Source organism: Salvelinus alpinus, chromosome 28 (assembly GCF_045679555.1).
Source record: "Salvelinus alpinus chromosome 28, SLU_Salpinus.1, whole genome shotgun sequence".
Classification (NCBI taxonomy): Eukaryota; Metazoa; Chordata; class Actinopteri; order Salmoniformes; family Salmonidae; genus Salvelinus; species Salvelinus alpinus.
The window spans coordinates 23195363-23215808 of NC_092113.1; the positions used below are offsets into that span (position 1 = coordinate 23195363).

Here is a 20446-nt window from a genome sequence, read left to right on the forward strand (position 1 = left end):
CCTGGTTCAGGATCCAAGCACTCTGCGCACCAGGGACACATGCTCAGTGCGTGTAGCGGAGTATATCAAAATGTCATCAATATACACCACTACACCCTGCCCGTGTAGGTCCCTGAAAATCTCGTCTACAAAGGCTTGGAAGACTGATGGCGCATTCATCAACCCGTACGGCATGACGAGATACTCATAGTGCCAATAGGTGGTACTGAAAGCCGTCTTCCACTCGTCTACCTCACGGATACGCACCAGGTTGTAAGCGCTCCTGAGATCTAGTTTGGTGAAGAAGCGCGCCCCGTGAATTTACTCTATCGCTGTAGCTATGAGTGATAGCGGGTAACTATACCTCACAGTGATCTGATTAAGACCCCGATAGTCAATACATGGGCACAGACCCCCATCCTTCTTCTTCACAAAAAAGAAACTCGAGGAGGCGGGTGAAGTGGAGGACCGAATATACCCCTGACGCAGGGATTAGGAGACATATGTTTCCATAGCCTCCGTCTCCGCCTGTGAGAGGGGATACACATGACTCCTGGGAAGTGCAGCGTCTACCAGGAGGTCTATCGCACAATCGCCCCGTCGATGAGGTGGTAATTGAGTCGCCTTCTTTTTGGAGAAGGCGAGAGCCAAATCGGCATATTCAGGGGGAATGCGCACGGTGGAGACCTGTTCTGGACTCTCCACCGTAGTAGCACCAATGGAAACCCCTAAACACCTACCTGAGCACTCTCGCGACCACCCTGTGAGAGCCCTCTGTGGCCAAGAAACAGTGGGGTTATGACAAGCTAACCAGGGTAGGCCCAGCACCACGGGAAACGCAGGAGTCAATGAGAAGGAGACATATTCTCTCCGTATGACCCCCTGCGTCACCATACCCAAAGGTGCGGTGACCTCCCTAATCAACCGTGATCATAATGGTCGACTATCTAAGGCGTGAACGGGGAAGGGCACATCCACGGGAAAAATGGGGGTCCCTAAACTATGAGCTAACGCTCTATCAATAAAATTCCCAGCCGCGCCTGAATCTACGAGTGCCTTATGCTGGGAATATGGGGAAAACTCAGGAAAAGTGACAGACACAAACATATGTGCAACAGAGGGCTCTGGGTGAGAATGGTGCCGGCTCACCTGGGGTGACGCCAGAGCGCCCTGCCAGCTGCCTCGATTCCCAGAGGAACCAACCCGGCACTGACTGGCAGTGTGACCTCTGCGGCCACAGATGGTGCACGAGCGGGAACCCCCTCCGGTCTCCCTGTGCACCGCCCCTCCCAGCTCCATAGGTATCGGAGAGGGGGTGCGGGAGGATGGAATTACCAGACCCAATCTGGACGTCCGCGAGTAGCGAGCAGGTTGCTGCATGCTCCTGGACGCGCTCCTCCACCTCAATGGCCGGGGTATCCTCTCCTGCTGACTCCATAGTGTGGTCGGAGATTCTGTAATGCGGTGCGTGCTGGTGGCAGGGGAGTCAGGTTCAGGAGAATGAACTTGGTAAAAACGAAGCTGTTTAATAAACATTCAAAAACCTCTGAAAACCAAAGTATACAAAAATAACATAATAGGGTGCAAAACCCGTCGCACACCAGAACAAATAACATACCTACATACAACAAACAATCTCTGACAAGGACATGAGGGGAAACAGAGGGTTAAATACACAACATGTAATGAATGGGATTGGAACCAGGTGTATAGCAAGACAAGACAAAACCAATGGAAAATGAAAAATGGATCAATGATGGCTACAAGGTTGGTGACATCGACCGCCGAACACCACCCGAACAAGGAGAGGGACCGACTTAGGCGGAAGTCGTGACACATTGAGCATTCTGCACTGTGCTCTTGCAGTCATCTGTGCAGGACGGCCACTCCTAGGCAGAGTAGCAACAGTGCTGAACTTTCTCCATTTATAGACAATTTGGCTTACCGTGGACTGATGAACAATAAGGCTTTTAGAGATACTTTTGTAACCCTTTCCAGCTTTATGCATGTCAACAATTCTTAATCTTAGGTCTTCTGAGATCTCTTTTGTTCGAGGCATGGTTCACATCAGTGAATAGCAAACTTAAATTTTGTGAGTGTTTTTTATAGGGCAGTGCAGCTCTAACCATCTCCAGTCTCGTCTCATTGATTGGACTCCAGGTTAGCTGACTCCTGACTCTAATTAGCTTTTGGAGAAGTCATTAGCCTAGGGGTTCACATACTTTTTCTAACCTACACTGAGAATATTTAAATTATGTATTCAATATAGGCAAGAAAAATACAACACTTTGTGTGTTATTAGTTTAAGCACACTATGTTTGTCTATTGTTGTGACTCAGATGAAGATCAGATCAAATTTGATGACCAATTTATGCAGAAATCCAGGTAATTCCAAAGGTTTCACATACTTTTTCTTGCCGCTATGTAAATGTGATATTTCAGTTTTTATTTTTAATACATTTGCTAGAATAAAAATCAAAAACAGTTTTTGCTTCATCATTATGGGGTACTGTGTGTAGATTGACTAGGGAAAAAAAGTAGTTTTTGAATAAGGCTGTAATGTAACAAAATTTGGAAAAAGTGAAGGGGTTAGGGTTAAACAAACATGGTTTCCATGTTTGATGTGTTTGATACCATTCCATTTATTCCATTCCATACATCACAATAAGCCCGTAATCCTATAGTTACTCCCACCAGCCTCCTCTGGCGTGTGCGTGTGTGGGTGTGGGTGTGTGTTATCACGGGTGTGTCTGAGATGTAGTTTGTAAGCTGCTTTTTCTGTGCAAACAGTGATATACAGATATACTGTATGAATACGATAACACTGTAGCGATCCAAAGAACCTCCAGGTGTGGTTCTGTTCTCTTGCAGATCATGGCTCACCTCCTGCTGTCTCATCACATCTGATATGGCACCGTTGAATAGGCTGGGTAACACTATATCCAGGAAAAAGACAAACAAATATTTATGTGGTGTAAATTACTATGGTAATTTGTGCTGGTAAGGACGGTTATTTCGAAACCCCCCCCCCCCCCCAAAAAACAAAGTACACTATAGCACGTGTCAAACTCATTCCACGGAGGGCCGAGTGTCTGTGGTTTTTCGCTCCTCCCTTGTACTTGAGTGATGAATTAAGGTCACTAATTAGTAAGGGACTCCCCTCACCTGGCTGTCTAGGTCTTAATTGAAAGGAAAAAACAAAAACCTGCAGACATTCGACCCCCTGTGGAATGAGTTTGACACCCAAGCTCTATTGGCTTTATACTCCAAAATATTTAAAGGAGAGAAATATACTGTATGTGTAGAGAGTTTGTGACTTTCTTTATTTATTTCTCAACTTCACCTAAAATGGCAAAAAGTAGAAAGCTTGTATGTCAAAAATCACTGCATATTGTAATTGCTCATTTGGTAGACAAATGTGTTGTTACCAGTCTCTTAATAAGACAATGCAGCCTGATTCATTATGCCCATTTTTAAGTGATGAGAATTCTTTGAAAAATCCCCTCGGGCCAATGGAATGTTGTCCTATTCACAAATCACAAACTTTGTATAGATTATAACAAATACTGAAGGGAACACTTTTAGAAAACTCGTCCTTTCACTATGAGAAGCCATGGCTGACAGCAAAGAGTTAACTGCCGCTCTTCTTAAGAGGGGAGGGAAGCTACAGATGTCATCACAGAGTTGCTCATTCACCTGTGGCTAGGCAGAACCACATTATTCATACTGTTTACAAAGGGTAAAATGGCACCTTATAAATATGACTTGAAGTCACATTGAAGCAAGTATTCCTATGTGCACGCTTGCTTGGGCACACACCCTCCTCTGGCATGAATTTGTCAGTATTGTGAGAACTTTATTACAGATAAGGCTGGCCGGCAGTGACCAATAACCTCGCCTTACACTCAACCAATCAAGCCAGCTGAGGACTCCCTCACAACTGTCAGAGCATCAGACAGAGCTCCGACCACCTGAAAGTGTTTGAGACACGGCTCCAGGCATCCTAATGACCCTCTCTTTGACACATCACTGCCTCATGACCTGAGGGCCACAATCATCTGTTACAACCTGACGACTGCGACAGCCAACCAGAGAGGACCACTGAGGTAAAGCCTACATATTAGACTCATCCACCACCAGAGGAGCTTGGGACTTGAGCTTCTGACTAACCGGTATCTGTATTGTGACTCACTGTGGAACTCTTCAGCACTTTGACAAGAAGACAGTCCTTTGACAGACTCAAAGACAGATATCCAGAGTGACAGTCTATCAGCTCAGACAACATCAGCAGCCTACACCTCTGACCAGGTAAGTCTACAGGCACACCTGGGCTTGGGAGAGATGTTTATAATTTTGTATTTTTTTAATTTAACCTTTTATTTAACTAGGCAAGTCAGTTAAGAACAAATTCTTATTTACAATAACAGCCTACCAGGGAACAGTGAACTGCCTTGTTCAGGGGCAGAACGACAGATTTGTACCTTTTCAGCTTGGTGATTCGATCCAGCAACCTTTCAGTTACTGGCCCAACGCTCTAACCACTAGGTGGATTTTTAATGATGAAGTGGTAGACTTGCTTGAACTATGTAAGGATGTAGAGGTGGTGATTTTGATCAGTGTGATTTAAAAGGAGTTATATTCATGAGGATAGCAAATTATGGAACCAGTTTGATAGGATGTGTTTCAGCCAGGGATTGAGACTGTAGCAGTGGACTATTGGTGTTGTAGCTACAGTACCAGGCCATGCTTTACAGAAGGGGTCACAGTTCAAGACACTGATGATGCATGTTTGAAGGAAACACTAAGTTTATATTCACTTTTTCACTCTGTTACAGTTTTTGAGCACTTACAAATTCCCTTGTTTTTACTCGTGTTGCAATATCAGAGGAGATTCTCTTTTTTATGGCATTTTCATGCCCCTCAGATATAAAGTGCAGATGATTTTCTTTCCTTTTGATACACTGACATTTCCTGATCTTTTCTTGCATCCATGGCAAGTGCACAAAACTGCTTGTTAGTAATCACTCACTAGCAATGTTTTTAATTTTTATTAACAATGCCCCAAGGGGAACCAAACCAGTTCAACAGGTTGGAATGAGAGTTTAACCACTCTCTGCTAATGATAATGTGTGCCTGAATTCTGATTGAAAGTTTAGAAGAATACAAACACACTCAGATTTTTTTTTATGCTGGTAAAGTAGCTAGATAAAGGAATAGGTGTGCATTTTAAAGTAGCCCTCCCTTTGACTAATGTGTGGGAGAATGCAATGAGTAATACATGACCAAATATCTTCATATCGACTGAATTCCTCTGATATCAGTTTACCATTGTTATCTAGCAAGGTATATTTTTGGAGCCAGTGCTTTGTTCTAAAGCAGTATTTCTTTCATGTGTAGTACAATAGTCACACATGCATGCACACATACCCACAAAGGAAAACATAGAAATGGAGCATGACTGTAAGACACTTCAATAAAGGGAAAGTATTCTTTGAGTATAAAAATCATAAATGTTTTAATAGTTTTGAGAATCAATTGAGATGTATTCATTCTAATGAACTATTTCATTTTCCATAGAAGATGAAAGGCCCCCATTTTACAGTATTTAGTCAATTAACTTCCCTGTAATAACTCACCAATTATGTTACACTTAGTCTTGGAAACGATAAACCATATGATCTGACCAAACCCCTCAAGCACTAAATAGTAATAAAACCCAACGGTGTAAAGTACTTAAGTAGAAATACTTTTAAGTACTACTTAAGTAGTTTTTGGGGTATGTGTACTTTACTTTACTATTTATATTTTTGACAACTTTTACTTTTACTCCACTACATTCCGAAAGAAAATTATGTATTTTTACCCCATACATTTTCCCAGACACCCAAAAGTACTCGTTACATTTTGAATGCTTAGCAGGACAGGAAAATGGTCCAATTCACGCACTTATCAAGAGAACATCCCTGGTCATCCCAACTGCCTTTGATCTGCCGGACTCACTAAACACAAATGCTTTGTTTTTAAATTATGTCTGAGTGTTGGAGTGTGCCCCTGGCTATCGGTATATATATAAAAAAGCAAAAATATTGTGCAGTCTGGTTTGCTTATTATAAGGAATTAGAAATTATTTTTACTTTTACTTATGTTTTAGCAATTACATTTACTTTTGATACTTAAGTATTTTTAAAACCAAATAATTTCAGACTTTTACTCTTGTAGTATTTTACTGAGTGACATTTTCTATTAACGTATATTTACTTTAACTCAAGTATGACAAGTGGTTACTTTTTCCACCACTGGAAAAACCTAAAAGTCTTTCCCATGTGATATCTGGAAGGGCAGGTATTTTAACAAGCCATGTCAGTCAGCAGTAAAATATAATTTGATGTGATATGGATTTGCTAAGATAATTGGCGTGAAAACGTGTCATGGTCTTGCGTGTCTAGTCCATCACCCAAAGACAAAAGCACCTGAAAACACATACCTAGGGGTACATATCTCTTCCATGATAATCTCTCTCAACTCTAGTCATCTTGGGAGGAAAAGCTCCTAGGCTCAAACAGCTGCGCTATACTGTCGTTTGTACACCTTAGTGTCAATGGCAACAGTACAAGCTACAGCATAGGTCATACATAAGGATGGTGCATTCTGGTTTTAGAGCCCAGAGGCACAGCACTTCTCAGCAGTGTAATCCCTCCCGTTACGTGAGCATGGACAGGGCAGCATTATGAGCTGTTGCGGTCACACCATGGATATGGGCTGGGTTATTCATTATCCACCTTTTATCTAATATGCCATGAGGGCAAGGACTTTCTTTTTACTATTAAGCTCAAATCAATCTTGGTGCCTAAAAAACTTAACCCTGTCAGTGTCCACCAGCACATGAGCAACCAGCCAAACATCCTAGGCCCAAGGCCTCAGTTAATAAGTGCTGATTCAGCTGTCATTGATACAGTATTGCATGACATTATTACTTGACATTACAATATGTCTGTTACCTCAGGGTAAGATAAGAGGGTCAGCCCCCCCCCCCATAGAATTCTGTTCTCACTGAACTAACTGTCACTCTGGTATCCAACTGAACTGTTGGATGAACTGTATCCAACTGAACATGTTTCACCTGCAGGGTTTCATCCTATAGGGTTACTAATTACATCACAAAAAGTCAGGCATTCAAGATTCTTACACACCATACTCAAATGTGCTACTCTACATAATGAAATGTTGTTTTTATGAAAAGAGATTGTTTAATTCAACATTTTGAAGAAAGTACCAACAGACCAAAGAAAATGTATGAAATGTCATATTTGCTTTAGGATTACTGCTGTTTAAATATTTGGGCATTTGGTCATGGTTTCAATGCAGCATAAAGACAGTACTGTCTGAGAGAAAAGAATTCCATGTGAATTGAAGGAAAATAAGACAGTCAAACAAAGTGACTAGAAAAGTGTAAATAGAAAGTGTCACTCATGGATGACAGTTTCTGTTCTTCATCAGATATTATTTAAAAAAAAATGTTTGTTCTTACTCATCTCATTTACTATGTCAATATATTAACAGTTTGCCATTGAGTTCGTTATTGTTTCGAATTGAGCCTCATAAGATACCAAACTTATATTTAGGTGTATCCAGTATAAATCCCTTTATACAACATGACTGATGAAAGTCTTCCTTTGTTTTCTCCAGCACTGTTGAAGCTATGGGGAGTCCAGGCTGTGACCGCACAGTGCACCTACCCTTGATGAGTTTCAGTGACTACTCCCACAGTGGGTCTGCCCTGAGGGCCTGGGAGGAGGAGGACACCAAGCCGCCCCGGGGACTGATAAGTGTGCCTAAACACACCGCTCCTGAACGCAGCCTGCAAGGGGTCTTCCTGCCCTGCTTCGACATGCTCCTCACTGAAAACAGCTCGTGGCTGTTGAAGAAGTCTGAAGCAGCGCCCTCTGTGCTCCCCTGTAAGGCCCTGGAGCAGTGCCCTGTCATCAACAGCCAGGGCCTGGGGCTCCCCTCTGGGCTAGAGGGACAGGTTGAGGAACGCTGTCTGGAGCAGGTTCAGAGCATGGTGTTGGGAGAGGTACTGAAGGACATAGAGACTGCCTGCATACTGCTCAACATTACTCCAGGTAGGAAAACTGTTAAATTACCAAGCTATTGTTTGCCTATAATTTGTTACAATACCATGTTATTACCACCTTATCCTGTGCTATAAACTGCGCTACCGTTTCATATGTTAAGTTCTCCGAAAGGTATAGACCTCATGCCTCTATCAGTCTCAGGGTCTATTATGTTCACTACAGTTGAGCATGTGACCTGTCACTGTCAGTAGATTGGCTGAGGATAAGGATAAAAGAGCACAGACAAAAGAGCACCTTTCATGCACTACTTTAACAGTTGAAGTACCCCCTTATGCACTATTGGATCTTACTTACAGCAAAGCAAACAAAACAGTGAAGGTCACCATTTAGGTTGGTCTTTCTTTATGCGACACTCCGACTTAATGGCAATGCCACTGACGATAGGCTAAACCCAATGAAAGGAAGTGTCTGAGGCCTCCCCGCCCTGTGCAAATGGCTCTGTTGACAATTCATCATTTCACACACTCACCAACTCGGTACCTGTCATAAAGCAACACAAATATGAGTTCAGAAATTTCGTACAGTACAATGCGCACACACCTCATCTCCTTCTCCTCAAAGGCTCCTTAAAGATGCACTAGTTCACATTTGAATAGGTAACCTATGCATTTGCATGAGTGCCAACCAGGGATTTATATATAGACTAGATGACTGACGTGGTGCTGACTGGTGCTGTTTTGAAGCTTCCGCGACTCCATCTTGACACTCCCCCACCATTTTTAAGCTATAGAAATGCATTTGTTCATGCTTACATTTGTTTTTGCCACATTTATTCTATTACAGACACCTTAATGCATACATTTAAATTATATTATGTCAGCTAAACATAAAAATAAAACATGAAAATATATATATACAGTTGAACTCGGAAGTTTACATACACTTAGGTTGGAGTCATTAAAACAAGTTTTTCAACCACTCCCCAAATTTCTTGTTAACAAACTATAGTTTTGCAAGTCGGTTAGGACATCTACTTTGTGCATGATACAACAATTGTTGACACAACAATTTTCCAACAATTGTTTACAGACAGATTATTTCACGTATAATTCACTGTATCACGTTTCCAGTGGGTCAGAAGTTTACATACACTAAGTTGACTGTCCCTTTAAACAGCTTGGAAAATTCCATAAAATGATGTAATGGCTTTAGAATCTTCTGATAGGCTAACTGACAGAATTTGAGTCAATTGGAGGTGTACCTGTGGATTTATTTGAAGGCCTATCTTCAAACTCAGTGTCTCTTTGCTTGACATAATGTGGAAATCAAAAGAAATCAGCCAAGACCTCAGAAAAAAAATTGTAGACCTCCACAAGTCTGGTTCATCCTTGGGAGCAATTTCCAAACACCTGAAGGTACCATGTTCATCTGTACAAACAATACTACGCAAGTATAAACACCATGGGACCACGCAGCCGTCATACCGCTCAGGAAGGAGACGCCTTCTGTCTCCTAGAGATTAACGTACTTTGGTGCGAAAAGTGCAAATCAATCCCAGAACAACAGCAAAGGACCTTGTGAAGATGCTGGAGGAAACAGGTACAAAAGTATCTATATCCACAGTAAAGCGAGTCCTATATCGACATAACCTGAAAGGCCGCTCAGCAAGGAAGAAGCCACTGCTCCAAAACCGCCAAAAAAAGCCAGACTACTGTTTGCAACTGCACATGGGGACAAAGATCGTACTTTTTGGAGACATTTCCTCTGGTCTGATGAAACAAAAATAGAACTGTTTGGCCATAATGACCATCGTTATGTTTGGAGGATGTAAACTTCCGACTTCAACTGTATATAAATATTTCCCCTAAAGTATATATTTTTAAAGTTAAAATGTTACTGTCCCTACTACAACAACAAAAATAATTAAATACATGTTATTTTGTCCTTGAAACATTTAACTGACTGTTCCTTCGGGGGAGTGCCAATATGGACGACCGGTGGCTTCAATGCCTCTCACTGGGCAGTACATAGCATCAGCAATACAGGGTTTATATACATCATTGGTGCCAACAGTGCCATTGTATTTAACTGTATATATAACTTGCTGTGGATAAATGTTTACCATTATATTGGTCCATCATGAACAACTCATCTCCTGTGCAGACCCCATGGAGTGGAACTGTGGGAATGTCCAGAAGTGGCTGCTGTGGACAGAGCACCTGTACAGACTACCCCAGGTGGGCAAGGTGTTCCAGGAGCTCAGTGGGAAGGACCTGTGCTCCATGACAGAGGAGGACTTCAGGCAGCGCTCGATGCAGTGTGGAGACCTGCTGTACGCTCATCTGGACATCTGGAGATCAGGTAGAACAACTGACAACCTTCAATGGGTCCGTTTACTTGTACTGTGGTATATATAACATGGCATGTATTTCATCTTCGGTGTGGGTCATTCCATTGTAAAAGTATTGCGTGTTTTATAGCCACAAGCTGAAGGAATACCTGGCTCATTCACTATACAGATTGTGCTGTAGTTTTCAGGTATTGTCTTGTGTCGAGATCACAAATGTGTAATTCTGTTCTATGTTATTTTTGTCACAGCTGCATGCATGAAGGAGCCCTGCACACCAGGAGATAACAGGTTACATGGTGCTGAGGAGTCGTGGCCAAAGGCAGACTCCTCCTGCTCAGGCCAGCCCATCCACCTGTGGCAGTTTCTTAGAGAGCTGCTCCTCAAGCCGCACAACTACGGACACTGCATCCGCTGGCTCAACAAGGAGAAAGGTGAGTGGGCAGGGAGAAGCCATAAGGGTGGAGTGCATGCGGGTGTACGGTGTACATTTTAGGGCAACCCTCCTAGGTTTGAGGCTGAGGGTGTCCTAAAATGTACACCGTACGGGTGAGAAAAGTTTGCCATGGGAGCTGACTTGGGTTATTCAACATTGGGGCTTATCGTGCATTGGTTGCTGAAAAAGGTGAAATGTTCCATCTCTCAAAAATAGTTTTTCTTATAATCATCAGGAATCTTCAAAATAGAAGACTCGGCTTATGTGTCCAGGTTATGGGGCATCAGGAAGAACCGTCCAGCTATGAACTATGACAAGCTGAGTCGCTCTATCCGACAGTACTACAAGAAGGGCATCATCCGCAAGCCTGATGTGTCCCAGAGACTGGTCTACCAGTTTGTCCACCCTGTATGAAGCTGTGGGGCAGCCAGCCAGAAGAGAAGATTAGTGTTGATGATGACTGGAGACCACTATCTAGCCAAACAGGTTTTGGCAAAAGGGTTGTTTTAGCTCCAGCAACGCAATGTATAAACTGCCTCCTGCATTGTGCACTCCTGCCTAATTCCAATATTATTAGGTAAACTGATTGGATATGGGGTTTTGTCATTTTTTATTGCCACATTGCATTAGATATGCAAAGTTTTACATTTCAAATATTTCCAATACTAATTGTCCAATATTTCATTTTCACAAAGGTCAAAACCATATGTCTTTATTCTTTTTCTCTGATTGTGACTTCACATTACTGTAACCACCAGTATTGACTTTTTAAGGTGGTTCCTCTTTCATTTACACTACACAATGTCCCTCGGATATAAAAGCATTCGTACAGTCCATGGCATTTTGTTACATGCCGGGTGAATATTGGAGTGAATGTGTGCAATGTGTTTACTACTGATCTGTAGTGGTATTCCCATGTATGGGGCTCTTCATGAGTCACAAGTAACCACAGCTGTTAACCACACAGATCTGATGTTTACATTGGTAATTTTTTTTAAGTATAGAGAAATTATTTGACTGGTGCCCGTTCACTGGCGGAAGAATCAAGTCTAATAGGAATCTGTGAATACAGTAAACTACTGTAATATTAAGCATTTCAATATCATTGCCACATTTCAAGTGCTAGAATCCATATGTAGAGAGAAACACCAGTAATAGAAGCCCTGTTTATACCTGGTTCTAACATGCTGCCTTTGTCCTGATCTTGTCCACATTCTGATTGTGCCCACATTTTTAGACAAGTGACGACGATTAAAAGACACATTGTGATCAAATCTTATAAGTGTAAACAGGCAAGATCAGGTCAAGATCACGACGAAGGACGCGTGTTAACGGCAGGTATAAACAGGGCTAGAGATGAGTGACTGAATACATACTGTACACATGTTAGAACATAATATTGAATATTTATAATGAGAGTGTGAGCAAGATGTCGTTTGTAAATATTTAGGTATAATGACCTAAAGCATACTGTATATCCTTCCATGTGTTTACATACTGAATGTGTCTAAAATAAAATGACACAATAATGTGTATTTTTCTGCTTTCTCATCAAGCACCCTGAGACTACAATCATAGCATATCACAATGTACAGTCAAAATCCATTCAAGAAACACACAAATGACACAAAACGTTTTGTTTGTATTCTCAACAAACTTGTTTTCCCCTTTCAAACCAATATCGCAATATTGACACCATCACAACAACTTTGATTCAGGATTTTCATTACTATCATAATTATTATCATAATCATAATCATCTTTATGCATATTTAAATGAACCTTTTGTTACATTAAGATGAACAGGCACTACACCAGTTAGGAGATCAAATTACATCACTAACTAGAAACATACATACACTGCTAATACAGGGGTTTCACGACATGAGCCGTGTCCCCCTTGTGTGCATAAGGAAGAGAAAAATCAACATAAAAAAGCATTTACATATACACTGTTTTTACTGCCTCAACATAGTTAGGTTTCCTTTCCAACTCAACACAGTTGTACAGTTACAATAGAATATAATCTTTAAATTACATCATCATATACAAATTTGACAGCGTGGGGTAACGTCACGCTCTGGTACATTGACAATTCCATTGCAATGAAATTCATACGATATGGTACCTATTACTTAATATGCTTTTCCATTGCTGTTATTTTGTTGTAACACATTTACATGTATGACACTACATTTTTCTTAGTATTCGATCACTTGCATTTTTTTCATTTTTTTCTTTACAATTACACAACTCATGATGATAAGGATGTTTGCCCCCAAAATATATACCCGAGATGTGTGTGTGTTCCTGTGTGTGTGTGTGTGTTCCTGTGTGTGTGTGTGTGTTCCTGTGTGTGTGTGTGCGTGTGTAAAGGACATAGGATATCTTGATGATATTAGTTCTTTTTGCTAGGCTGGACAGCTTACACTAATACACATTACTTGTGAGCTGGTGATGTGATCTCTCAACAGTGATACCAAGACCTGGTGAAGTCTCCTCTTAAGCCTTAAACTAAACACATCCTGTCGTTAGAAAATGTTCTACGACATCAAACTTGAAGAGAGACCTACTGTATAACCTCATGTTCATGTGCATTCTGCTCTCACAACATCATTGCATGTGTGATTTAAATAGCTTACCATTGGCAACAATATTTGCATCGGACAACATCTGATAAGTTAGATTTCTCAACAAGTACTGTAGTGTTTTCTGTATATTTAAGCAATAAGGCACAGGGGGGTGTGGTATATGGCCAATATACCACGGTTAAGGGCTGTTATTATGCACGACGCAACTCGTAGTGCCTGGATACAGACCTTAGCCGTGGTATATTGGCCATATACCACAAACCCCAGAGGTGCCTTATTGCTATTATAAACTGGTTACCAATGTAATTAGAACAGTAAAAATAAATGTGTATTCAAAGCAGGGGCTGCATTAGGTGTGAGCATGTGAAGTATACTACTGGGAGCAATCTAAAGTAGAGTTAATTACTGTAGACAAAGAAATGATTTCTGATATACTGTGGTCACTGTTCTATGCAACTGGCCTACCTGGTTAAATAAAGGTGAAATAAAAAAGAAATAAAAAATGCTCTTGTCTTCCCCCATGTGGATCGCCTATTGAATGAACACAGAAATATTCAGAGGACAGGAAGCAGTTAGTTGCATGAGTTGCATCTTGACAAGAAAATCCTTGACAGGGTTATGTGATATGTTAGTTATTGCATGTATAGAGAGAGTTTTATGCATTTTCGGATTTCGGTCATTCTTTGGCCTAAGTAGGTAAATGGGCTCAAAACCACTTTTTTTTCTGGTAGCGTTCTGTATGACAATGGAACAAAACATGCCTAGTTAAATACAGCATGTCTCCTTCCATGCCCCTACAATAGTACATTCATGTCCACGTTTCCATTTTAAGACAAGGATCTGCAGCATGGTACCGTCAAGATTGATGTTCCTATTTTACCAGGAGACAACCATCGAACAGTAACATAGTTCAAAACCATTTTTCCTATATGCTGTTATCCCCCTACAGCAGGAAAACAACTAAATTCACATTAAATGTGCCTGAATACATCACCTGAACAATCAAATTGTCCAAAACGTTCTTGTCAGCACTGACAGATTAAATCAAAGCAAGCTGGTGATAATACCTTGCCTACTGACCCTAAAATGCAGAAGTTCCCTCACAGGTATTCTAGATATTACACAGCAATAGATCCAAATGAACAGATATTCTAAAAATACCTCGCAATTAACAGAAATGAGATGTTATGATTCAATGGTGGTGATGGGAAGAGAGAGAAAAAAATCTATCCAGCCTCTCCACTTCCGGGTATGAAGGCAGACACAAGCTCATAGTGTTATTCCAATGCTGTGTCTGTGTCTAATGGTGAACTCTGGTCCTCTGCATTGGTCATATCAGGGGATTAGTTGCATCTTGTAGCCTTAATATGGCTTGGAGGTTAAGGGAATGCTTGTTGCATAGCACATGCTGCTATTGCAAACCAATTGAGAAACAGAGACAAACAGATACTGTACCACTGCACAACTGGTAAAAGGGATGAGACCAAATCACAAAAGAGAAAATAATAAAATCTAGGATACATTTTGTGGTACTTTTAACACTACACAGCATTCCCAATGTAAGGAGGAGGACTGAACACACAGCATCGAAACTGCTACACAAAACGGTGTCATATATACACAACGCAAGCTGAGTAGCTTGTTCTGGTTAAACCGGCAGGTAAATATAATTGGTTACATTATCGTCACACTGTTATAGGAGAATATACTGCAAAAACGTTGAATCATCTGCATGATCTTTATATTGAACACAGCTACACAAATGTGTCCCTGCATTGGCTTGATGTTACAGTATGTTTGAGTGTGTGTACACTGGAATAAATGCTGCTCCTGTTTTAGTGTTTATGTCCTCCTCACTCCAAATACTGGATAAATATAATATAATATACTACTAATATACTAAGATTTTATTTAGGCAAGACTCTGATTGGCGCATCTGTTGGGCAAGGGATGTGTTGCTCGTAAGTCTCTGGCTATGTGCAGTGCGATTGGATGAGACAGTCCGAGCTGCCTCCAATGGCATGTCCTCCTCCTTTGGGGTCATTAGATCTCCTCGACGTAATTGGCCGGGTACAGTCCCTCTCGGCCTGTATCCAGGCGACCTCTACACCAGCCTTGGTCATCTTCATCCTCAGTCTTGGTCAGTTCATCACCTGTGAAGAACATATGTACATTACTCTTTAAAACTTCTTGTCAATACGGGAGCGCTGTTTTCACTTTGGAAAAAATCGTGCCCAAATGAAACGGCCTCGTACTCTTTTCTAGATCATACAATATGCATATTATTATTACTATTGGATAGAAAAACACTCTCAAGTTTCTAAAACTGTTTGAATTATATCTGTGAGTAAAACAGAACTCATTTTGCAGCAAACTTACATACAGGAAGTGAAAAATCTGAAAACGAGGCTCTGTTTCAGGGCCTGCCTATTCAACTGGCTTTTATTTATCGATATGCATGCACTTCATACGCCTTCCACTAGATGTCAACAGGCAGTGGAAGGTGGATTGGGGTTTCTACCTTGATCTGAGGCCGAACAAGAGCTTTTGGAGTGACAGGTCCGGAATTTTCTTTGTCTTCCAAGGCGCGCGGCGGAGCTCGACATTGGCTTCTGAAAAGCGTTCGGTTTACACAGCGAATATCTCCGGCTCTGATTTTATTTGATACATATGATAATAACATCATAAAGTAGGTTTTTTCAACCGAGTTTTATCAGTTTATTCAACGTTTATTGGGACTTTTGGAGTTTTCCGTTCTTTGCGTCAAGAGAGGATGGGAATGTTAGCAACCTTGGCTAGCATTGTGGCGCGAATTCGACAGAAGAAATGGACATTCTAAAACCAAACAACGATTTATTCTGGACCAAGGACTCCTTGTACAACATTCTGATGGAAGCTCAGCAAAAGTAAGAAAACATTTATGATGTTATTTCGTATTTCTGTGTAAAATGTTGAGTCCTATTCTCCGCCGTTTTGGTGAGCGCTGTCTCGCAATTAACGCAAGCTGTATGTTATGGTAAAGTTATTTTAAAAAATCTAACACAGCGGTTGCATCAAGAACCAGTGTATCTTTCATTTGCCATACAACAAGTATTTTTATGTAAAGTTTATGATGAGTTCTTTGGTCAGATTAGGTGAGTGTCCAAAATATCTCCGGAGATTCTGGTGAATCGATGCTACGTATTCACAATGTATAATCAGGATTTGTAGCTCTAAATATGCACATTTTCGAACAAAACATAATTGTATTGTATAACATGATGTTATAAGACTGTCATCTGATGAATTTGTTCAAGGTTAGTCATTCATTTTATCTCTATTTTGTCGGTTTTGTGCAAGCAATTTTTTTGCGGGGAGTAAATTGCGTTGTGTGTTTGGCTACTGTAGTGAGCTAATAGAAATATATATTGTGTTTTCGCTGTAAAACACTTAAAAAAATCGGAAATATTGGCTGGATTCACAAGATGTTTATCTTTCATTTGCTGTACACCATGTATTTTTCATAAATGTTTTATGATGAGTATTTATGTATTTCACGTTGCTCTCTGTAATTATTCTGGCTGCTTTGGTGCTATTTGTGATTGTGGCTGCAATGTAAAACTAGGATTTATACCTCAAATATGCACATTTTTGAACAAAACATAAATGTATTGTATAACATGTTATAAGACTGTCATCTGATGAAGTTGTTTCTTGGTTTGTGACTAATTTTATCTCTATTTTGTCGGTTTTGTGAAAGCTACCTATGCGGTGGAAACATGGTGAAAATATGCGGTTGTGTGTTTGGCTATTGTGGTTAGCTAATAGAAATACATATTGTGTTTTCGCTGTAAAACATTTTAAAAATCGGAAATGATGGCTGGATTCACAAGATGTTTATCTTTCATTTGCTGTATTGGACTTGTGATTTCATGAAAATTATATTATATGATATCCCTGTCCCGTTAGGCTAGGCTATGCTAGTCAGCTTTTTTGATGAGGAGGATCCCGGATCCGGGATGGGTATTAAGTAAAGGTTTTAATCAACATGCATTCTATGCTCTTTTCCATGGTCAATAGTACATCTGGTCACCTTCATCGTTTAGGGGGGGAATTTCCTTTATCATGTCACTATTAGCAAAGATCAGGCAGGATGTGCACCATGTGGTTATGAAGGCCCTACTAACACCATCTAACATAGGGACATTCAGAAGACAATTGCTAATAACTAGCAGGTGCCTGTAATTGAAGGAAGTGGAATATGGCCATTATTGACTAACCACTACTATCTTCCTCCAGGAATAGAGGGGCTTCGAAATGGGATGAACAGAGATAGCGGGACATTTCCTGAGATCTCATCTCCACCCCCCTATCAAGCCAGCCTGTCCATGATACACCATGTGATACTGATAGTGTCAGTTACAGAGTTTGGCTTACACTGTTGGACTCAAGAATAGGCTTTAGCTGCAAATGCATTGTAGCCAAATTAAGAGACATCAAAGATGGTGAAGTGTTGTCGTTGCTTACCAGCTTTGAAGGTGAGTTCGTCTTGTTCCTGTCCGTCATAATCATACAGAGCACGCACTCGGACCCCGGACGCGGTCCCGGTCCCAGCACCTCCTTTCCCTGCACTGCCAGAGTCTTCCTCGAAGGAGTTTCCATTTCCACCCCCGTTGGTCTCACCGCCTGAGTAGGCTGCAGGCGCATCATCATCGGACCACTCAGTGGAGTAGGCCTGGTTCTTTTCATAGCTGCTCACACTGCAATGGAAGAGTTAGGGAAGATACAGGGGTTTGATCGGGAGAATTGAATCAAAAATATAAACATTGCTGTACCGTAGACTAGAGCAACTGTTATTAACAGAGTGAATGAAATACATAAATAATCAACATCAATCCAGTCAATTATATGGAGACTGCAAAAAAAGTAATGGCATCATGTTAGATCCCAGGGTGTATGATACAATTTAAATAGTTGGACTAGGGTAGGTCCTGGCGTGGCAGTAGCTGGTGTGTGGCAGTAGCTGGTGTGTAGCGGTAGATGGTTTGTGTGGCGGTAGCTGGTGTGTGGCGGAAGATGGTTTGTGTAGCAGTAGCTGGTGTGTGACAGTAACTGGTGTGTGACGGAAGCTGGCGTGTGGTGGTAGATGGTGTATGTGGCAGTAGCAGGTGTGTGGCAGTAGCAGGTGTGTGTGGCAGTAGCTGGTGTGTGTGGCAGTAGCTGGTGTGTGGCAGAAGTAGCTGGTATGTGGCATTAGCTGGTGTGTGGCAGTAGCAGGTGTGTGTGGCAGTAGCAGGTGTGTGGCAGTAGCAGGTGTGTGGCAGTAGCAGGTGTGTGTGGCAGTAGCTGGTGTGTGTGGCAGTAGCTGGTGTGTGTGGCATTGGCTGGTGTGTGTGGCAGTAGCAGGTGTGTGGCAGTAGCAGGTGTGTGGCAGTGGTGTTTGATCAGTGTTTTGGTCCTCTCACCTGCCACGGTCACCAGGTGGTGCCACATGATCAGCGCTGATGCTGATCAATTGAAGGAAGACAGAAAAACAAATGATATGGCATCATAGGAGATATCGATATGAACCCTGGCATGTCATTGTGTGTGTGTGTGTGTGTGTCAGTAGTAGTTGACCAGTGGAGTGGTCCTCTCACCTGCCACGGTCTCCAGGTGGTGCCACATGGTCAGTGCTGGGGGTTGGTGGGGCCCCAGCCGGCTTCTGCACCTTCTCCCTCTTAACAACAGCAGCAGTAGCATCTGGGTTGTACTCCTGGGGGTCAGAGCAGAGGATTAATACTTCTGAAAGTCTATACTGAAGCAGAGCCTCAGATCTGGCCAATGTCCTTAACTTTTCCTTTTAAATCAGAAAGTAGGCTAAATCAACAATCTTACAAATGCAAGAAACTCTATTAAGAAGTCGTATCAAAAAGCAATATTTGCATCTGGGGGGGAATTAATAAAAAAATACCTGAACCTTTGTTATATGTTGTAAATAATCCTGAAAAGCAAGTATATGGATGAAATACAGAGTATATAGGCCGCAGTACCTCGAACATTGGCCAGTTCATATGCATGCCAGGGCCATGGTGGTTGCTAAACCACTGCAGGTCCTCCTGTGTGTTGGCACCCAGGATGGTGCGCTCCAGTTCTCTGTATACTGTGCCATAGCTGGGGAGAGGAGGACAGAGAGCACATTGTGACACGCAGAGAGAGACGGAGCCTGTTTAACTAAGCAATAAGGCCCGAGGGGGTGTGGTATATGACCAATACACCACGGCTAGTGCCTGGATACAGCCCTGACTGTTTTGTCATACCCATGGTATATGGTCTGATATACCATGGCTGTCAGCCAATCAGCATTCAGGGCTTGAACCACCCAGTTTTTATGAGACAATAACACATTAGGGCTGCCAGCGCCAACTGTCCAGCACTAATGGTGCTGTTTCCTGTAGAGTTTCTAGCTGTTTATGAAGCTCCACTACTCAGAACAGGGTGGAATAATTGAAAGACAAAGCCATTCGGTCAATTCATAGCATGAGGTGAAGCTACACAGAACATAGACAGTACATTTGCATTCAAATTGACGTAGTGAGGTGTAGTCGCGACAGATGGGTATTATTTCACCAGAAGGTGGAGACAAAAACACAGAATAACTGACAGTCAAGCCCTACAAATGACGACATTTCATGGTGATACTGCCAAGAATTGAGGAGTAAGATGCTTTAATGGACAATAAAATGGACGATTCAAATGCATCCACAGCACATAAATGTTACAAGTGACTTTTCTCTTTTCACCGCTGTCACTGGGACACTGTCTGTATTTGCATAACTGTATTAGAGGGAGCTGAGGACTGGGTTTTTAGCTATTAGCTTACCATTACCCTGTCTATGGTTGATTTATGGGTTATCACCAATACTGTGGTCCGAAAGGCCCATGTTAGTACTCCACACCACACCATAAAAGCCTATACTCATCCTCCATTCAGATCATAAACCAAGACTATGCATCCAGGAAACAGCTTGAATTAACTCCTTATTCCAATCACCATGGA

At 41.7% G+C, this 20446-nt stretch overlaps 2 protein-coding genes across 5 annotated transcripts in view; one reads left to right on the forward strand and one right to left on the reverse strand.

Moving 5' to 3' along the window:
* Positions 1-3781: 3781 nt before the first annotated feature.
* On the forward strand, positions 3782-12372 carry LOC139557441 (SAM pointed domain-containing Ets transcription factor-like). The gene is made up of 5 exons (XM_071372251.1): positions 3782-4287; positions 7666-8102; positions 10218-10415; positions 10653-10835; positions 11073-12372. Exons 2-5 carry the CDS (start codon positions 7679-7681, stop codon positions 11249-11251), a joined length of 984 nt encoding a protein of 327 aa, XP_071228352.1. The 5' UTR covers positions 3782-4287; positions 7666-7678; the 3' UTR covers positions 11252-12372.
* Positions 12373-12459: 87 nt separating this feature from the next.
* The window catches only part of LOC139557439 (protein kinase C and casein kinase substrate in neurons protein 1-like), a 47150-nt gene continuing 39163 nt past the window's right edge, over positions 12460-20446 (reverse strand). For 3 of the 4 annotated variants that reach the window (XM_071372247.1, XM_071372248.1, XM_071372249.1), the window contains 5 exons: positions 19440-19560; positions 19047-19162; positions 18873-18914; positions 17935-18167; positions 12460-15581 (listed from right to left, as the gene is read on the reverse strand). In XM_071372247.1, coding sequence (XP_071228348.1) covers positions 15472-15581; positions 17935-18167; positions 18873-18914; positions 19047-19162; positions 19440-19560 — 622 coding nt within the window. In that variant the 3' untranslated portion in view covers positions 12460-15471. The remainder of the gene's footprint in view (positions 15582-17934; positions 18168-18872; positions 18915-19046; positions 19163-19439; positions 19561-20446) is intronic. The other variant, XM_071372250.1, reaches the window with a different exon arrangement.